Source organism: Microtus ochrogaster, chromosome 24 (genome assembly GCF_000317375.1).
Source record: "Microtus ochrogaster isolate Prairie Vole_2 chromosome 24, MicOch1.0, whole genome shotgun sequence".
In the NCBI taxonomy this organism is placed as follows: domain Eukaryota; kingdom Metazoa; phylum Chordata; class Mammalia; order Rodentia; family Cricetidae; genus Microtus; species Microtus ochrogaster.
Window position 1 is genome coordinate 14,242,738 of NC_022024.1, and position 20,396 is coordinate 14,263,133.

At 42.8% G+C, this 20,396-nt stretch overlaps 2 protein-coding genes across 3 annotated transcripts in view; one reads left to right on the forward strand and one right to left on the reverse strand.

Moving 5' to 3' along the window:
* Glipr1 (GLI pathogenesis related 1) overlaps positions 1-12,604 on the forward strand; it is a 34,329-nt gene extending 21,725 nt beyond the window's left edge. Inside the window, exons 3-7 of one of the 2 annotated variants that reach the window (XM_005358069.3) lie at positions 2,177-2,416; positions 7,192-7,304; positions 9,337-9,422; positions 12,260-12,286; positions 12,372-12,604. In XM_005358069.3, coding sequence (XP_005358126.1) covers positions 2,177-2,416; positions 7,192-7,304; positions 9,337-9,422; positions 12,260-12,286; positions 12,372-12,529 — 624 coding nt within the window. In that variant the 3' untranslated portion in view covers positions 12,530-12,604. Of the gene's footprint in view, positions 1-2,176; positions 2,417-7,191; positions 7,305-9,336; positions 9,423-12,259 lie in introns of both variants that reach the window. The other variant, XM_005358068.3, reaches the window with a different exon arrangement.
* The window catches only part of Krr1 (KRR1, small subunit processome component homolog), a 13,234-nt gene continuing 4,476 nt past the window's right edge, over positions 11,639-20,396 (reverse strand). Inside the window, exons 3-10 of the mRNA XM_005358067.2 lie at positions 19,797-19,931; positions 19,425-19,550; positions 19,260-19,343; positions 18,106-18,162; positions 17,108-17,278; positions 14,451-14,528; positions 14,275-14,368; positions 11,639-13,460 (exon numbers count right to left, since the gene is read on the reverse strand). Of these exons, the coding sequence (XP_005358124.1) occupies positions 13,318-13,460; positions 14,275-14,368; positions 14,451-14,528; positions 17,108-17,278; positions 18,106-18,162; positions 19,260-19,343; positions 19,425-19,550; positions 19,797-19,931 (888 nt within the window). The 3' untranslated portion in view covers positions 11,639-13,317. The remainder of the gene's footprint in view (positions 13,461-14,274; positions 14,369-14,450; positions 14,529-17,107; positions 17,279-18,105; positions 18,163-19,259; positions 19,344-19,424; positions 19,551-19,796; positions 19,932-20,396) is intronic.

Below are 20,396 nucleotides of genomic sequence, written 5' to 3' on the forward strand. Positions count from 1 at the left end.
CCTTCTTCTACCCCTATTATTCTTAGGTTTGGTCTTTTTATTGTGTCCCAGATTTCCTGAATGTTTTGTGATGAGAATTTGTTGGATTTGCTGTTTTCTTTGATCAGTGCATTTATTTTCTCTATGGTGTCTTCAGATATGGAGATTCTTTCTTCTATCTCTTGTATTCTGTTGGTTATGCTTGTTTCTGTAGTCTCTGTTCATTTACCTAGATTTTCCATATCCAGCAGGCCCTCGGTTTGTGTTTTCTTCATTGCCTCCATTTCAGTTTTCAAGTCTTAACTGTTTCCATTATCTGTTTGACTGTTTTTTCTTGGTTTCCTAGGGTATCTTTTACAGATTTATTCATTTCTCCAAACTTTTTGTTGTTCTTCTCATCCATTTCTTTAAGGGAGTTTTTTACATCCTGTTTAAGGGACTCTATCACTTTCATAATGTCAATTTTTTCTACTTCTTCTGGATTAGGATGTTCAAGTCCTGTTGTAAGATTGCTGGGTTCTGGTGTTTTCATGTTGTTTTTCAGATTGTTGGAGGAATTCTTGCATTGGTGCCTGCCCATCTCTTCCTTCAAATGCTCTCCTATGGAACTTCTGGTACAGGATCAGGTTCTCTTGCTGGCTAGGGACCTTGCTGACAAAAGGCTTACCTTGCTGCCGGCAGACTATTGAAACAAAGGAACTCCTGCCTGGTTGCACTCACCACCCCGTCCCAGCACCCAAACAGGCTGAGCTGGGGGATCTTAGGCCCTGAGGAAGGGAGGAAGAAGGGAGGGGTGCCTGAGAGCAAGCTGGGATGGGACAGGAAGAGAGAGGCAGTAGCAGGAGAGAGTAGCCCCTGCAGAATGATCAGGAAGTTTAGGGGGTCGAGGAATGTCTGTGCTCCATTTCCCAGGCTTCTGCCGTGGGTCAGGAACACACTCACCCCTCTGATGGATCTTCTGGTACAGAATCAGGGCCCCTTGCTGGCCAGGGACCTCGCTGACAAAAGTCTTAAGGTTTTTTGTAACACATTCTGACTTGGTTTTTTACACACTGGAAGAACCCAGGTTCATGTTTCCGTGTGTGCTTATCCAGTGTCCCCAGCCAGACACCATTTGTCTAGTGTCCTCTTCCAGTAGACTGTTTTCTGACCACGCTTTATATTTTTGAAGTCCAGAGTGACAATTCCTCTATTGGTGATACTTTTGCTCAGAAGTCCTTTGGCATATGGAGTCTCTTGTGTTTCTGTGTTAACTTTCTGACTTTCTTCTTTGTAGCTTTAGGAAGGAAGCATTAGCAGTGAAGTGAATCTGTAAACATCTTTCATCGGTACTGCCATTTGAAAATATCAACAAAAACATCCACGAGCAGGAACAGTTTTCCCACTCTCTACTGCAGTGGTTCTCAACCTTCCTAACGCCGCAACCCTTCAATACAGTTCCTCGTGCCACAGTGACCCCCAACCATAAAATTATTTTCATTGCTACTTCATAACTGTAGTTTTGCTACTGTTGTGAATCATATTGTAAATATCTGGTATGCTACCCCTGTGAAAGGGTCCTTCTCCTTCAAAAGGGTCATGACCCCCAGGTGGAAAACCATCGCTGTGGTGTCTTCTACAATATCTGTCTTCAGTGTTTGGTTCTCATTGTAGAGGTCTTTCACCGCTGTAGTAAGGTTGATTCCTACATAATTTATTGTCAGAGGACTACCGGAATGGAACTATTCTGGAGGTTTCTTTTTTTTTGTTTTTGTTTTTGTTTTTGTTTTTGTTTTTGTTTTTGTTTTTTAGCAAGTTCATTACTACGTCATACAGAAGCTACCACAGGGTAGCTTGCTGAATCTTTTGCCCCGCTTCCTCACTGGACTTTTGCAGCTCTGAGCGCTTCTGTCACCTGCAGACATGGATGCTTCTGCTTCTCCTCTCCTAGTCAGAGTCTCTGCCCTATGACCTCATATTCTTGCCCTAGTTAGCAGGCTGAGACTAGTTAGTTACTCTAGGCTGTAGCTCCTCCGCAGTTCTCGCCACTCTTCATTTGCTGCTTTGACTTCCACTCCAAAAGGAAGCACAACCGGTTGGTAAAGTAAGTAGTATCCAGTGGGCTCTGCACATCTGGATGAGCAGGCAAAAGGCCTTACATCGTCACAGTTCTGAGGAAGAAATTTCTTTGACTCGTATATCATTTAATTATTTTCAGACTTGGGACTCAGACCTAGCCCGCATTGCAAAATCCTGGGCAAAAGTTTGTCAGTTTGAACACAATCCACGGCTGAAATCAGGGCTGCACCCGAACTTCACCACAGTGGGAGAAAATATCTGGACTGGATCTTTAAGCCTCTTTTCAGTATCTTCAGCCATCTCTTCCTGGTACGATGAAGTCAAGTACTACAACTTCAGGACTAGGAGATGCACGGGTGTCTGTGGTCATTACACTCAGGTAAGTACATCCCTAGAGCCTCTTAGAATCATCTTTTTAAAGGTGGAAAACTGAACATGGAGTTGAGAAAATATATAGTGAGCTAGTATTATTAATATGATTATATTATAAATTATAAATATGAGAGGTAAATGTACTTGGAGAATTAGTTACATGGAAAAGATCATATGCCAGAGGCATCAGCTCAGGCAGTATGAGATACCCATATGAGATAGCCTGAATGTTATGTTACTTAAAGCTTTGCAATGTCTCTGATAAGCGAATCTGAACTCTCCTCGCTAGCTAAGTGGCTTTAGGGAAGCATCGTAAACTCTCCAACTCAATTTGTTGACATATGGATGGTAGAACCTCCCTTCTATGCTTGTGGTAAGAACTGATTGAGCCTATCAGCCTAGAAAGGTGTAAAGCCCATGCTCACTTATAAAATGGTTGTCGAGAGTTACATCCTCTACTGAAGAGGTTAGGACCACTAATTTGATCTCATATCTATATGAGAGATAGATATGATTTTGGAAGTCAGTTTTCTCATGTCCCAAGTACAAGCCCTCCTTTTCCCCTATGGGTGTAAAGGGAGACATTTTAGGGACGTTTCCGCTGCCTCTAGTCTATATGATATGAACCTGACCTTACTCCTCTTATTGTGACTCCCTGGGATAAGGGCATACAAGTATGGCTTACAAGTCTGTTATAAAGTGAGCCATCTTCTGAGGGCCAGGTATTTTGCATGCTCAGTTACTTAAAATTCAACTAAAGCACCAGGCTTATTCATATACATTGTACACCTTCTATACCTGGTTAATTGATCCTAAAGCCTTTCTTTTCATTCGACAAATTCCCCTTTTCAAGAGGCAAGTCAGGCAGAGGCAGGCAGATCTCTGTGAGTTCGAGACCAGCCTGGTCTACAAGAGCTAGTTCCAGGACAGGCTCCAAAACCACAGAGAAACCCTGTCTCGAAAAAACCAAAAAATAAAAAAAAGAGGCAAGTCATACATCTCTTGCAGTGTGGGACACTGTGCGGGCCCTTGGCTGTATAGTTTCTGGGTCTTCTTTGCACACATGGCCTGTGTCAGGTGTCTTGCACTGGGCTAGTCATGCATACACGTGTCTCCCCAAACCAGCGGGAGCTAGGCTGGGAGCCAGAAACAATTTCCAACCGCATCCTGCCTTCCCTGCCTCACTCCTGTTTCTCTTGACTCATATCTCTGAGACTGCAACCCAATAAAGTATGGGCCCATAAGTTCATTTCTCAGAGGGTGATGTGGAGGAATCTGGGCCAGTATTTGTTGGTAAGCACTTAGCAAAGATTAGCCATCAGGATCTAATTTTCTAACAAATCACATTGGAAGAGGATGTTGCTATATCTTGGCTACAATTCCTGCTTCAGCCTTCGAGGAGACCGTGCTGTGGGTTTCAAGGCAATTCAGTCACTCTAGCTTCCTGCTGGAAAGTTACCTAAGGTGGGGATTGTAACCTCTCCTTACCCTCATCTTTATGCAAATGATGTTGTTTACATCTGTGGCCCAGTGATAGCTGGTACAGAGTATGAGGCATGAGTTCAATTGAGTATCTCTCTGTGAACAGTACAGTATTTCTTGACACTCTACTTCAACATTTTACCTGTTACTAGAGACAGGCTAGCAACTTCCCATTTTTGTTTAATGGATTCACTAGGGGGAAAGTTCCAGATTCAATTTGGATCTGAGTTCAGATTCTGCCTTGATGCTGTGTGACCCTGGCTTGCTCCTTTGACTCTTAGGTAACGATAACAACAGGACAAACTCTATGGCCCAGACTGGCCTGAGATTCACTGTGTAGCCCAGGTAGGCCTTGAACTCACAGTGAGCTTCCTGTTTCAGCTTCCCAAGTGCTGGGATTACAGGTGTGAAGTACCATATCCAGTTAACCCAACTTTGAAAACTGTAAGGGTTGAGATCATCAAGGTCTCCTGAAGGCCTGAAGCACTGTAGGGAAATAGTGAAAGCTTTACTTAGGTGGGGTATTCACTTGAAAAAGATATAGGGACTTTACCCTCTTTTCTCTCTTTGATTCACTGGACACCACAAGGTGTAACTAGTTTCTATGAACCTCATCACAGACCTACAGGTAATGATGACAACTGAGCATATCCTGAGATCATGACCAAGAACCCCTTGAGATCATGATCTAGAACCCCCAGGGATCATGACCTAGAACCCCCTGGGATCATGACCTAGAACCCCCTGAGGTCATGACCTAGAACCCCCTGAGGTCATGGCCTAGAACCCCTTGAGATCATTACCTAAAACATCCTGAGATCATGACATAGAACACCCTGAGATTATATGACCTGGAACATCCTAAGATCATGGCCTGGAACATGCCTTCCCTCTGAAATTTTGTGTCAGTGACTAACAGCTAACATACTAACTAAAGCATACCATGCATGCTAAGCAATATTTGCCCATTTCTGAAAAAGCACATCCAAAGATGAAGGATCTTTAGTGTGAAACACTGTGAAAGAAAATGCTCATGCAGGACTCTGCTCTGTTTAAAGACATGTCTGTGGCCCCCAAAGACGCTCCAGCTCAGCTCCATTTCCTGAGAGGAGTGGTCCTGGCCCATGTATTAGAACCAGTACTAGTGAACAGAGCTCTATGGAACAGTTCCGTGATGGCCTCTGTCTGCAGGCCCAGTTCCTGCAGGTCCCAGGTGACCACTATGCCCCCATATTTGGCACAATCCTTGGCACAAAATGGCTTGATAATTATGGAAAAAAAGTTAATTTTAAAGTATATTTTTGTATAAATGGTTGGTTTGTCTTAAAGAGCTAGTTAGGGTTTCAAATGTTTTTGGCAATCTTTGATACTTGATCATTCTTAGTCAAGATGAGCCACATGATTTAAGGGAATAGGTGGGAAATGAAGAGGTGGAATGAAGAAGAGCCGGGCAGTGGTGGCGCACGCCTTTAATCCCAGCACTCGGGAGGCAAAGGCAGATGGATCTCTGTGAGTTCGAGGCCAGCCTAGTCTACAGAGTGAGTTTCAAGGCAGCCAGGACTGCTACACACAGAAACCCTATCTTGAAAAACAGAGAGGGAGAGGGATGAGGGAGAGGGAGAGGGAGGACCACCGAAGGTGCTAACTATGCAGCAGCATATAAAACTAAGTCTGGAGCTCCTGTGAGTATGAGACCCAGTTTGACAGCACAGCTGTCTCCTTGGGAACCAGCTCTCTTCTCCATTTCCTCTACATCAGGGACCACATTTTTACATCTGTTTAAGTGACTGTATTTGTTTAACCCAGGTTTGTAGTTACCTGTTTTTTCCTTGCCTATATGGTCTGATGTAGCCTTGTGCCCTCCAGTTTTCTATCTCTGTTGTTAACCCATCCTCTGAAGTGCAGATGTTTAGGGCCAGCAGCTCTGCCAGCCTTTACTGGGCAGCCCCAAGCATGTTCTGAACAGAGCCCTGTGCCCACGTTCCTACCCACCTTGATTATTCCCTAGTTTTCTGTCTCAACATCACTTAGGTTCCAAACCCAAATGTTTCCCATATTTAAAACAAAATGTTTTCAGTTACACCTGTCAGGTGTGACCTCCATCAGTTTATAAAGTTCTAGGAATTTTATTACCCAAGAGTGAGTTGCCTTAATGTCCTTTCTTCCTTCCTTTTTTTTAAAATTATTTATTATGTATACAATATTCTTCCTGCTTGTATGCCTGAAGGCCAGAAGAGGGCACCAGACCTCATTACAGATGGTTGTGAGCCACCATGTGGTTGCTGGGAATTGAACTCAGGACCTCTGGAAGAGCAGGCAATGCTCTTAACCACTGAGCCATCTCTCCAGCCCCTTTCCTTCCTTTCTTTTTCTTTCCTTTCTTTCTTTCTCTTTTTCTTTTCTCTCTCTCCCTCCCTCCCTCCTTCCTTCTTTTTCTTTTCATTCTTTTCTGTTTGAGACAGGTTTTCTCTGTGGTGATGGAGCCTGTCCTATGCTGGTATTAAAGGTGTGCAGCACCACGGCCCAGCATGTGTTCATTCTTTACACCACAGAAACAGCCTCCAGCATTGCCTCCTCCTTCCCTTGCTCTCCTCAGTTCACTTCCTAAGCACCAAGTGGACCTTGCTAAGATACCAGAAAGAGTATTTTGTTACTTAACAGAATTCCTTTGGTTTGGTCCTCTCTTGAGGCTCCACTTTGCTTTTCTTTTTTTCTTTTTCTGCAACTCTAACATGTAGGGACTTGCACCCCAGTAACCTTAATCTCTGAGAATGGATGTTGTCCATTGTCATGTCTTCTGTTTCTTCTCAGTCCACATCCTCATCACTTGTGTCTCACTTCAAAGGCATTTCGGAGGGCTCCCTCAACACCTCTTTGAATCAGCTGCTTTCTTCAATCCGTCAGGTTACCCTGTTTTATTTTATTGCTGTAGCTTCCTATAGGAAGCATGGCTTAGAGCAGTGGTTCCCATCCTTCTTAATGCTGTGACCCTTTAATACAGTTCCTTGTGTTGTGGTGACCCCCAAGCATAAAACTGTTTTGTTATTTCATAACTGTAATTTTGCTACTGCTATGAATCATAATATAAATATATGATGTGTAGGAGATCTGAGATGTGACCTTAAAGTGGTTGTGACCGCAGTTGAGAGTTTCTGGCTCAGAGTATTCATTGGAATTTTGAGCACCCAAAATTTCCCTGGTAAAGAATGTTGTACCCTTAGAGTTTCTTCCCATAATTACGAAGCCCTGACGATAATCAATTGTTCATTTCTATGCTAAGACACTCTCCTGTACTTTCAGGTTGTTTGGGCAGATAGTTACAAGGTTGGCTGTGCGGTGCAATTTTGCCCTAGAGTTGGTAACTTTGAAAAGCTTTCCAATGGAGCACATTTTATATGCAACTATGGACCAGCGTAAGTGCCTGAATTAAATTCAGAAATATATTACTACAGGTATGCATCTTCAATATAGAAAATGTATAAAGAAAAATCGCAAGGCCTTTAAATTCTCTACCCAGAGACATACTCCATTAATATTCTAATACATTTTCCCGGTATGTATGTGTGTGAGCTTTATTAACACTACGGAAGGCCTTCATCTTTAAGAGTAGCAAGATCAAAATGCTTACCAGGGACATAAATTGATATATTGACAGTACAAGAAAGGAGGATTTATATTAACTAATTTTATTAAAATAATAGAATACTTCCCACACTTAAAACAGAAATAAGGTGGAATTGCTCAATTCATATTAATTCTTTTGCCAGTTGAGTTTTTCAGGTGGAAACAGTTTGTCCCCTCTGGCAATGAGAAAAGCAATTCTACTTTACTGTGCTTGTGAGTCCTACATACTTAGAAGCCTGTGGTCAGACCAGAAATAGACATTTTGCTGCTTGGTTCTAATAATTACAAAAACAGTGGTGTTGGAGGGGGGAACAGATGCACATGTGTGCAAGTATCCATGTGTGTTGGTGTGGGGGGTACAACACGCATGTGTGCAGGTACCCATGTACGTTAGTGTGGGGGGTACAGATTCATGTGTGTGCAGGTACCCATGTAAGTTGGTGTGGGGGTACAGATGTGCAGGCACACAGGGGTGTTTGTGTTGTGTACAGATGTGTGCAGGTACCCATGTACGTTAGTGTGGGGGGTACAGATTCACGTGTGTGCAGGTGCCCATGTATATTGGTGTGGGGCTACAGATGCACATGAGTGCAGGTGCCCATGTATGTTGGTGTGGGGGTACAGATGCACATGTGTGCAGGTGCCCATGTATGTTGGTGTGGGGGTACAGATGCATGTGTGTTGGTGAGGGGGGGTACAGAGATGTATGTGTGTGCAGACACACATGTATGCTGATGTGGGGGTTAGGAGATGCACGTGTGCAGACACACATGTATGTTGATGGGGTTAGGAGATGCACGTGTGCAGGCACGCATGTATGCTGATGTGGTCAGGAGATGCACGTGTGCAGGCACACATGTATGTGTTGGCATGCGTGGTTTTTAACCTAGACTTGTTCATGTGTTTGGTTTCCTTACACATTTCTATGTGTACCATGTGTGTACCTGGTGCCTTCAGAGATCAAAAGAGGGTGCCAGATCCTCTGGAACCAAAGTCAGGAGTCATGGATTGTTGTGTGAAGCAACACGTGGGTGCTAGAAACTGAACCCAGGGACTCATAACCACTGAGCCATCTCTCGATGATATTACTCGCTGGGACCTGGGGCTCGCTGGTCACTCAGTGAGTTCGAGACCCACCTGCCTAACTCCCTAAAGCTAGCGCTTCAAACAAGCACTGCCACTCTTGGCGTTTCAGAAAAAGTTGGGTAATGAACGTGGGGTCTTTGTGGTTGCATGGCAGGCGTTTTCCAGAGCTCTCCCTGTACCTTAGCTCTTTTATCATAGTAATTATCAGTTACTAGTCACATCATTGTTTATATGCAAGTGAACTGTTTCTAGTTTTCCCATCATTTTCTTCTGGTGTTCATTACCCCAGCCCAATAATGTATCTCTAGTATAAACTATAGTGACCTGGTACACTGAAAATATAGAGAACATGGAATTGTTTTTCTAGGATAGGCAGTGTTTGGATGGAAGTAATCATAGAGGCTTTGGGTTAAGTTGAAAAAAAAATTCCAACATAAGAAGACATTTCTAGATTTCTTCCTGACTCATATATATAATCTGAGATTTTGGGGGGAGTTATTAACCTCCCAGACCTCATTTCCTTACCTGCTAAACAGAAACAAAACTAATTCATTCTCAGAGTGATCATAGTTAAATGAGATGGTATAAATTATACACCCTCCAAATATTAGCAGACTTCCGCTTGCTTCCGTCTCTAGGCATTTTATTAGCCATCTGATTCTGGACCTGGTCAGGCATTCAGAGTAAAGCACAATTGTGTCGAGGGCCCTCCACTAACTGTCTTCTGCTTCACAGAGGAAATTACCCAACGTGGCCATACAAGCAAGGAACCACTTGCAGTGATTGCCCAAAGGATGACAGGTGTCTCAACAATCTCTGCAGTAAGTAACAATAAAATCTCACCATAGAATTAAGGTATAGGTGGTGGTTTATCCTGGTAGCTGTTTTCTAGAGAGCTGTAACAAGTCAACAGCTTACTGTTCTAGGACCACACATAAGCTTAAGGGAGTGTCCTTTAAGATGTCCATTGTCCCATGGTATGAAAGGAACCTGAAGCTACCACGGTTATGCCAACCCCACGGTTCTTTTAGTTCTTTTGTGTGCTATCTGTGACAAACTGCCTCATGGGTGCAAGGCCAAGATAAGGGGTGCTCAGGAGGGAGGAGGCTGGTAGCCCAAGCTTCACTGTATGAATCTTCTCAGGAAATGTGTTTTACAGTTGGAAATTGCTTTTTTATTCATAAAAAATATTTTTCTCAAAAGGAACTCTAAAAGGGCAGACAATATAAACAGTGAATAATAACCTTAGCAAATTATGAAAAACAAAATCAAGAATAACATAAAAGTAAAAAAACCCAAACTAAAAACAAAAACAAAAAAGATAAGATAAGCAGCATTCTCTCACTGCAATTCCCAAGGTCCCTTCCAGACCTAAATTTTGGTAAATTGCCCCCCGTTTTCTCCCATTTAAACACTAAAATTTTCAGGTATGAAATACGCACCTAACCCATTTTTCTCCTAATGTATTATTATTATCTTACTCATACATAGCAGCAGCCTCACCAGGAAACTTAGTAACATGCACCTATGTGCAGTTAAGTTCTTCTCAGAACCAAGGTGCTAAAAGTGCCAGTCTATAATGTACAGTTCTATCTCTGCGACCCTGACCGTCACTCTGTACCCATCTCCTCAAGAGTAAAATGACAACACTACCACCTGATAGCTCACTGAATGACTACACGCCCTCTATCTCCTCATCTGCCACCCTACGGAAATGCTATTGATGGAGAGCTTCTAGAGCTCTAACTGGAGACGGTGTCTAAGGTTGATAAAACAGATTAGGCCTGTAGTCCAACCACAAAAATCCCTGGGCTCAAGAGAGACAAACTTGCATGGTACATACAAGACCATTTACTTTAGATGATTTAACCTCTAGGCTGTCACTCATCTTTCTATTTACAAAGTTTAATTTCTACACTTTTTTTTTTAAATATTTATTTATTATGCATACAATATTCTGTCTGTATGTCTGCAGGCCAGAAGAGGGCACCAGACCTCATTACAGATGGTTATGAGCCACAATGTGGTTGCCGGGAATTGAACTCAGGACCTTTGGAAGAGCAGGCAATGCTCTTAACCACTGAGCCATCTCTCCAGCCCTTCTACACTTTTTAAAATGTTTTTTTAAATGTTGGCCTGTTTGGAAGCACTCCACTTTCTGTACCAATACTGAATAAGAGTGTTTCCAACTGGAAAAAAGAAAAACCACCCCACCTTTTACAGTGAGGTTTTAGGGGATAAAAATTGTTAGATAGGAGCTCTTATTTAACCTAATGGACATATTACAGTATTAGATGAAGAACTAAAATCCACTGTTTACCATTCATTATGCGAGACTACTGTGTGAATGCCTGGACATGCTTGTGGCGCATCAGGTGGTCTTAGCCAGGGCACGGATGTCCATTTGTTTCTGTAGTTGAAAGTACACCTACAACTGCAGATGCACAGGGAAGAACTAGAACAAGCGCTCAGCAAGTTCCTGGGTACAGCTGTCAGGAGATGTTAGGGTAGTGGTGGCTCAGGTACGATGGCCAGAGAGAGAAAGGTGATGGCGAGTGCCCTAACAAATTCCAGATGGTTCCATCCAGGCATTTAATAGCAGTCCATGTAGAGGAAAGTTTCTAGAATGCCAAAGCAATTAGGGCACTTTACTTTCCCAGTGCTGAGTATAGAAATCTGGAGCTCAGCAAAAGTCAGTCATGTCTCTTTCTCTAAGTCAGATGGCTCACTGCATTGGATCATAAACAGGATCTATCATTCTTCTTGGGAAGGGGCTTAGGAAGTAACTTTAATAGCATTATTTAAAACAAAACACGCCTTAACCTTTAGTTTCAACCATAGCCCAAAATAAGATTCATCTGGTGGCTGTGGCATGGTAAATATTTTTTCCATTAACTGTGGTAGAACACAAAAATTCACATATTTTTTTCAGTCTTTTTATATGAACTGAATAAGTTGAATTAATAGCAAAAACTTGATCTTTGACAATCAGTCTTAGGGTTTCTATTGTTGTGAAAGGACACCATGACCACAGCAACTCTATAAGAAACATTTAATTGGGGTGGCTCACTTACAGTTTCGGAGGTTCAGTCCATTGGTGTGGAGCATGGTGGCATATAAGCAGACATGGTGCTAAGCTCCATCTTGACCAGAAGGCAACAGGAAATGGTCTATGACACCGGGAGTAGCTTCAGCATAGGAAACCTCAAAACCCACTCCCACTGTTGGCCGAGACCCAAAATAACCGCACAGAAATTGTATTATTTGCAACAGTGCTTGGCCAATGTCTCTAGCGTATTCCTAGCTAGCCCTTACATCTTAACTCACGAGGCTCTCGGGTGTCTCTCCTTTTGCAGCAGCTACATGGCATCTCACTGACTCCACCTGCTTTCCCCAAGTGTTCAGTTTAGTTTTTCCTCCTAGCCTACTCTGCCCTATCACCGGCCAAAGCGGCTTCCTTATTAACCAATAAAAGCAACACATAATAGAAGGACTTCCCATATCACCCCCACAGAGACACACTTCCTCCAACAAAGCCACACCTTATATGCATGCCACCCTCTTTCAAACCACCACCATCACTGTAATTAAAGCCATATCAAGTTCATGGTTATAAAGATGTAAATCAAAACCTAACCTTTTAATTCTGCTTTTACAGTTAACCCACGAAGAGACGGTGTCTCACGTAAGTATGCAAACTTTAAACTGTTTGACTGGGCACTGTGGACTGGGTCAGCACATGAGAAACTAAAGCACACTCTGTTTCACAGGTTACTACTCTGGCGACTACCCAGGAAGGCCCATATATCTACGGAACAGATACACATCTCTCTTCCTCATTGTTAAGGCAGTCCTTCTCTTACTGTCTGTTATAATTACCATTTTGGTAAAGCACAAATACCCTAATTTAGTTCTTTTGGACTACTAATGTCATCGTTGGCAGGCAACTTATAAGTGGCTATTGTAAAACATTTGAGAAAAATGTTTCAATAAAGCCTTAGAAGAACCACTTAGTTTCCTAAATGTAAAAAGAGGTTAAACTCTTCTTTATGAATAAGGACTGTCTAGGTTGCCACAGGTAGGTAGGCTTTCAGCAAGAAACAAATTCCCTGGGGTTCAGATTTGCAGAATACATCTTTGGTAACTCTAAGTCCCATGGCCCTATTGGCTCAGAGGTAAAAACACCTGCTGCTCTTGTGGAGGGCCCGGCCTCTGTGGGCACATGCAGATTAGACACCCATAGACATTTTTCTGGCTCAGAGTTAAAAGTGAGAGATTTGATTTAGAGTCTTGGCGGTTTGTGGGTTGTTTTATCCTTGATAAAATTACAGAAAGCCAAAATAGTTGCCAGTAGCAGTGGAAATCTTGCAATTATTTTCCTCAAAACCAAACGCTTTGGGTATGTTTATAAAGACTAACCAATAGCAAAAGACATTGGATTTGATCAATAATTTTGTTCCAAAAATCTATATAAGAGGTATTCCTAAAATGATGTCTGGACTGATTGGGCACAAAGTACATGGGTAGTTATCATCTCGCAGAAACTTCAGAATACATATGAACGTATTTACAAAGACTATCCATGAACAGACACCACTCTGGTTATGACTTCCTGAGCATGACCACGGCCAGGTAAGGCAGAGAAAGCCGTCTCAAAATCCTTTACAAAAGGAAACGCCTTTCAAAGTTCATTCAGTTCCAGGCTTTTTTCCAGTGTTACTTTTTTCTCTTCTGTTTCTTTTCGTCGGCCTCCATCTTAAGCTTAACTTCCTCTGCTGTAAGAGCTCCCAGTTTCTTGCCCTTTGCTTTCTTAACCTTTTCCTTAATAGCCGCCACATCAATCTTAGTTTCAGCAGGAGCTGCAAAATTTTAAAATATGCAAATTTCAAATTATTTCTTTATAATTAAGAGATCATCTTAAGAGACTCGTCTAAGAACTTTGAGAAAACAAATCATACAAATAGCAAGATTATATTTTCTATATTGCACACTAATTTAGAATTGATTCCATAGAAAGTATTCAGTATAGTCCTTCTAGCTTCAGTAATTTTAACAAGGCTTATTTTATTTAACATGATTTTGTTATGTGAGAGCACCTGGTGATCTTAACAGGCCAAACTGTAGCGCTGGTGTCAAAAGGCTGAACTAAATACAGAAAGCAATTTTAAAAGGGTGCAACTTTCTTTTATAAAGGTAGTTTCCAGTTTTCCAACCCAAGAGAATCGAAAGACAAAAATGTACCAGTCACTGGAGGTACAGACATTTTAGACCTCCACTCTGATGCAACTGTATTACTGTAGTAATAATTATAATTACTGAAACTTACTTTAAAGAAAAATGCTGCCTTTGGAGGGTTGCTCTGACAAGTGTCACCAGAGGCAAAGAAAATGGACGGAATTAGGCCAGACACCTGATCGAGTCTTCCTGTGGCTTTGCTTTTAAGCTAAGGTGAAGTGCGAGCTAACACAGATATCAGCTTCCAAGCCACAGCTGGCAAAGGCCTGAGGCCTGGCAGCTGTCTTCATAGAGGCAACAGACAGCTCTCGATTTACATCTTTACAGCCCAGGGCAGAGGCTGCGGGGACCTACATGCAGCACCCCTAGATTATAAAAGCCTTGATTATGCACCACTTTGCTTAGGTGTGTGAGATGGACATGCATCTAGTTACTTACCTTCCTTTGGCTTCACAGCCGGCTTTTCTTTAGGTGGAATGAACGCCTTGTTTCTTTCCTCCTGCCTCTTTGTAAGAGCTTCTGCTTGCTTGGCCTACACCAGGAGAAACACGTTAGTAAACACAAGTGGTACCAAACTTTGCTGGGAATGTTGTGAGCAACCCTCAGAGCCTCACCTTGATTGCTTCCATCTTCTGCCGCTTCTTCTGTTTCGCCTTCAGAAAGTACTCGCCGCTAGCCAACTCTTTATCAATCTATCAGAGACGGGGTTCACAGTTAGCCCAGGACACCTTAGGAAAGCACCTTCATCTGCATTATTTCTGATCTAACAGTGTGGAATCAGCACTCTAATTAGCTGGTCACATAGGAGGGAAGTGTGCGCTGAGGCTAATACAAGCATGGAGATAGGACAGAAGCTGCTGTTCATGAAACACAAGCTCATTAACTCAGGACCAAAGTCAGGGTTTCAGAAAATGGGATCTGATGGGTTCAGGGCAGAGGGGTGGAACTTAAAACGGACAGAAGCCAGGTGAGGCTGAGCAGGCCTTCAGTCGCAGTACCTAGAGAGGCTAAGGTAAGAGGATGGAACTCTAGGCTAACCATGGCGACAGGGCTAGACCCTATCTCAAAGGGAAGAAGAGAAGAAACACAAAGTCACTGTCTTAATTCTTGAGGTTTAATCCTCATTAACAGCTCCACAAGGACACCGACCCATGAACACGTCAGATAAAATACACTGCTCACAGAAAGGTATGAGGACAGGTCCAAGGAGGCACTGCTGTTTCAAAAAAACTTCTAAGCCAGAAAAATGGAGGTTCCGGGCCTTTCCCTCCTCAGAGAGTCAAAGTAACAGGTGTATTCACTGTTTTGGGGTGAATGAGCATGAATACATGGGGTATCACCAAGAGATAGAGTATTATAATATTAAAAAGCCCATAACAGCAGCCCAAGAAACACATTTCTCTACTGAGCAAGGGGAGAGAATGTTCTTACTCTGCAGGGGTATGGATGAAGAACGGCCAGAAAATCCAAATTTGCAGACAGTTCTTCACAAATCAATACATGCCAACAGCAAAGCAGAATCAAACACAAAATAGTCACCTCAATGATACAGTGAAAGGAGTTAATAAAATTCAACATAAATGCTATAAATGAGAGACCCAGAGTCAGCATCACACTGGAAAACTTAAAGAATGTTCTGTAAGATCAAGAACTAAAGATGTCCACTCTGAAAACTTTTATTCAGCATAGCACCAGAGGCTGTAGCCACAGCAATTGGGCAAGAAAAAAGGCAAACAGGAAATCAAATGACCTGTTTACAGATCTAACTATGTAGAAAAAGCTAAGGACTCTAATACACCAGTATTAGAATTGATGAATGCATTTGGGAAAAGATCACACAAAGCCATTAGCTTTTCTACGCCCCAATAACAATTTGCTAAGTTCAAGGGTGTCCAATCTTTTCATATTATACCATGACTCATCTACAAATGCAGTGGGCTACATTCATGGCTGTCCTGGAAAACATGACCAGCAAGACTGGAAGCAACCTTACTCGTTAGAGCACACATGCTCGTACAGAACTAGACAGTTAAGAAAGACCTCTGCGATGAAAATGATAAAACACTAATGAAAGAAACAAATACAGAAGATGAACGCCTCTTCCTTGCTAACAGATTCAAGATGTCAGTACTGATGAATGCCATCCTACCCAGGCAACCTATGGATTCAAGGAGTCAGTACTGATGAATGCCCACGCTACCCACAGCGATTAGTATTCTTCACAGAGGAAAAAGCAAGCTTACAGTCCACATGGAAGCACAGATCTTAAAGAGCCAAAGCACTCTTTAAAAGGGAGAAAGTCAGAGACATCACAATTCCTAATGTCAGGACTTCCCAAAAAGTCATAGAAGTCACAGCATGGCACACTGGCACCCCACCCCCGCTCCAATCTCCCATCTTTCCTCCTTTCCCAGAGGAGATGCCCCTGCCTGGCATCCCCATTTTCTCATGATAATCTTCACTCTAATACTTCCCACCCCTGCCCTTTAGACTTTCCCTGGAAACTCAACACAGGACTGTGAGGAACGCAAGATGTTCCTATCAGAAACAACCTAGTAAAGACTGGATAGTTTTCGGTACAGGCAAAGAGGAAATAAAGAAACAAAATTACAGGTAAGTATAGATAAAATCCAAGCAAGAAGAAAGGACTAATGTGGTGATGGGGGATCATTCTTTTCTGATGGCCTCAAAAATTGTTGTCCGTAAAATGTCAGTGTTTGTGTCTGCCTGGTGTCAGAGGGAGCTGGAGAGAGAGACACACAAAGGACAGCCACACAGGCCGAGAGAGCTTGGAGACACGAATTCTTAGTGCCTTTAATCCAAAAATAGGACTTGTCTCCACTTTAATTTTTTGGCCTAAACTTTAAGATTTTGGGTTTTGCTGAAAGGGTGTGGCTGAAAGACAAAGGCGCATGAAAAAGAGATGGGGAAGAAAGGAACAGAAGTCCTGGCCATGAGCGTAAAGAACCAGAGAGAAGGTAAAAAGTGAAGGAATCCATAACTTAGACGCAAATGGATGAGAATTAAGACTTCTAAAATGATTCAGTACATGGTCACAAAACGTTAACTCCCTGAGCTCCTTTTACATACAGAACACTGGCTGCCTGACACTGCCCCCAATAGTTTACCACAGGTGATGTTCACTCCCCAGACCCTTGCTGTCAAGTTCTCACGTCCTGACGCCTGCACACCTACTCCCAACCTACACTCTCAGTAACATGCCCAAAACCAGGTCAGTTTCATCTGTCCTGGCATTTACCACGACACTCACCTGACTCTCCGGCTGCGGAGGAGGGAATGGCGTGTATTCCTTCTTAACACTCTTCTTCTTCGGTTCCCTGCGTTTGTTCACATTTTTGTGCTTGAACTGTGGCAAAAATCTTTCCCAACTCTGGGTTCGTAACTCAGAATCTTTGGCCAACTCCCGTTTAATCATCAAGGTCTTTAGGCACATACATATAAATAAAATTTAAAATTTTAAAACTCAAACGTTTGTGTTAACACTGCTTCTGAAAAGAAAGGAGGAGCTCCTGGTGTGTTCAGGAGAACAAACCAATGGCAAGGATGTCTACTTTAAACCTGCACAGCTGGCCAAACATCAGAAATTGATCTGGATTGAGTGTAAACATGAAAATGAAGCTTAGCTTCCCTGCCAGCATTTCACTGAAGTTCAACTTGATAACAGAAGTCTTAATTAGCGGGGCTTCCTGCGGGCAAGATGCTTCAGGAGTAGCTGAGGGAGCATGGGGAAAAGCCCAGTAATGGAAAGTTTAACTTTTACCCCAATCTTAGTGACTTTCCAACTTCAAATTTAAGTGCACTCCCCACAGGCTCTCACCGCAGACCGCTGTGCTACAGCAGCGTGCCGGCCCCATCAGTGACACAGGGCACACAGGAGCAGGACAGGCCTCTCCCAAAGGGGGCAACGATGAGAACACTAAATCCCAAAGGAAGCCTCAATGCAACCCGAGAGCCCACACTTAGACAAAGATACATAGAATGTGACTGCCACCACCCACGGTCAGTTCTAAGAGGCTTATTTTCAATGCATCAGAGCACTACAGTACATGACAGTATCTCCTTCCCTAGTTTGTACAAGGGCTATACAAGCACCAAAGGGGGGGGGGGGTGAATTCTACCCCCAAACCACCCGAAATAGCTTTGCCCTATCTGTGCATATTATATTTTCATAGAATGCTTCATTTTCAAAAGCAGTTTATGCAGTCAAGTCTGACAATCATTAATTAGTGATGTATAATTAGCACTCACTTTAATATTATAAATTGGATGGATGTTCTTCATGGTATCAAGGACGACTTTTCGAACCTGAAATTTACAAAGGAAAATGAAGCAGTCACAAAGATTTCAATAAGCTGGATAGGAAAGGACTAACTTACTGTAAAACATCCTATGGGTCAGGGACTAATCGCGACACTGGGTATAGCTTCTCAATTGTTCTGAGTGGCTTCAATCAAAAAGATGTTTCATTACTGTGACCATATAGTAAATAACAACAGCCAGGACCCCAGAGGTGTGCTTTAGAGGAAAAGGGCTGGATTTAGAGTCAAAAGGTAAGGAGGGTTCAAATCCTGAAACAGGAGCTATAGCTCAGGAGAAGAGTGCTTGCCTGTGGGGCACAAGACCTTAGGTTCAATTGCCTGCTCTGCAAAATAGTTGATGATTTGATGACATTTGATCATCATCCTGGGACTGCCACATCATGTAAAAGTCAATTAATATTCCCATTTCATCTTTATTTCTGCAAAATGGAGATAAAACTATCTCAGATCTACTTTTAATAATTATGTAAAATTTTTAAAACATTTAAAACTGTAAAATATCTGATATATTACTGCTCCATTAGAAAAGAGTGAGCAATTTGAGAGAGAGGCCAACAGAATTACTACTAAAGAGCCCCAAGAGGGAAACAACTGAACAGCCAGCTCCAGCTCAAAACAATATGAAGACCTGACAGAAAGATGTGCTCCAATGGTATTCTCGAAACATTTGACAAGTTACAGAAAACATTCGTGCAAACACTAAAACTAAAGAAAGCATGGCTTGAGGGAAGTTTTCAGAGTCTGACCTCTACTGGCTGCATACGTCACTACAAAACGAGGCCTCTGCTCAGTGCTTCAGATATGCCCACATGAGCTACTCAGATGTGAACTACCTTTAAAATCTTCTAACGGGGCAGCTGAAGATGCACAGACCTAACTCAGAATGGATGTCTCCACAGCTGTCAAAGGCTTCCCCCAAAACACCTTGGACTCCAGGAGTGAAGTGGTGTACAATTTACAAATGAGAAATCAAAGCACATTCCAAAAATACAAAATGATTATTAACATTACCCAAGGAACAATTATATTACTACCAAGTTATTTCATTTTCGTCTGGTGAAAATAACAGGTCCTAGTCCTCACCTCCTTCAGGCCACTGAAAGGCCCGATGGCTGAAACAGTATTCCCCTGCACCATGACGTAACAGTTTGTTAGGAGTTCCAACGCCTGCATCAAAACAGGAAATTCAAGCTCAGTGCACAGAGAGGTCAATTACAGAGATGCTCCCGCTCCACTGATGACAAGTACCTTCAGTGTAGATCCTTTGGGACCGATAAGGCGCTGTCTTCTTTTCACAAATCTCTCTTTATTTCTCACCAGAGAACCGATTTTAATGATGTCACAGGCAACATCATCCTGAAGTATCCGTACTGCCTTTCAGGAGAAAAACATTGTTCTTATTCTTTCTATAAGCCCAGGCTAATAAAATCTAAGCATGAATATGAAAGTTGAGAGAGGGCGGGAAGACAGAGTACTCCAGGCTGCTGACAAGCCCCCCCCCCCCACCCCTGTTTCCTCCCAGGCACCGCCCACCTTAATTTTTAAGCAGCCTCTCACTGGCCAGGAGCTCTCTAAGCTAGTTGTGTACACACACCCCGGCCGGGTCCCAGACACACACACCTGTTCAAAGGAAACACTTCTCGCCAAGAGCTTTATTAGGTCTCTGGCCCTGACAATGATGTACGGGTCAAAAGTCTTCTTGGTCGTACACACAGTCATGCTACCCTCGATCAAGTCCAGCGTTGCTTTAACATGCTACAAGGAGGAGGAAAGGGTTCGCTTTTAGATCGTTATAGGGCCACGCCCACCCACCTACCAATTGCTCCGCCTTTGAGCTAACTAATAAATTTTCAACTTCCACTTACGAAGATGCTGGGCAATTAAATACAAATAATGAGATCTGGATTAATTTCATATTTGACAAGAGATAAGAAACCGACGCAACTGGAACCAAGACTGAAAAAGGATTTTCCTTTCAAATTTCTTTTTACATTATTAAGGGACTAAATACAAAACAAACCACAGGTTACAGAGAAGCAGGCAGCAGTAAAGAAGAGCACTGATCTCAACAGCAATAACCGGATGTTCAGCAAATAATTTCCTCTGTGCGCATGGGAGCATGGGCGGAGGGAGTGTGCACGTTCACATCGATGGAGGGAGTGTGCACGTTCACATCGATGGAGGGAGTGTGCACGTTCACATCGATGGAGGGAGTGTGCA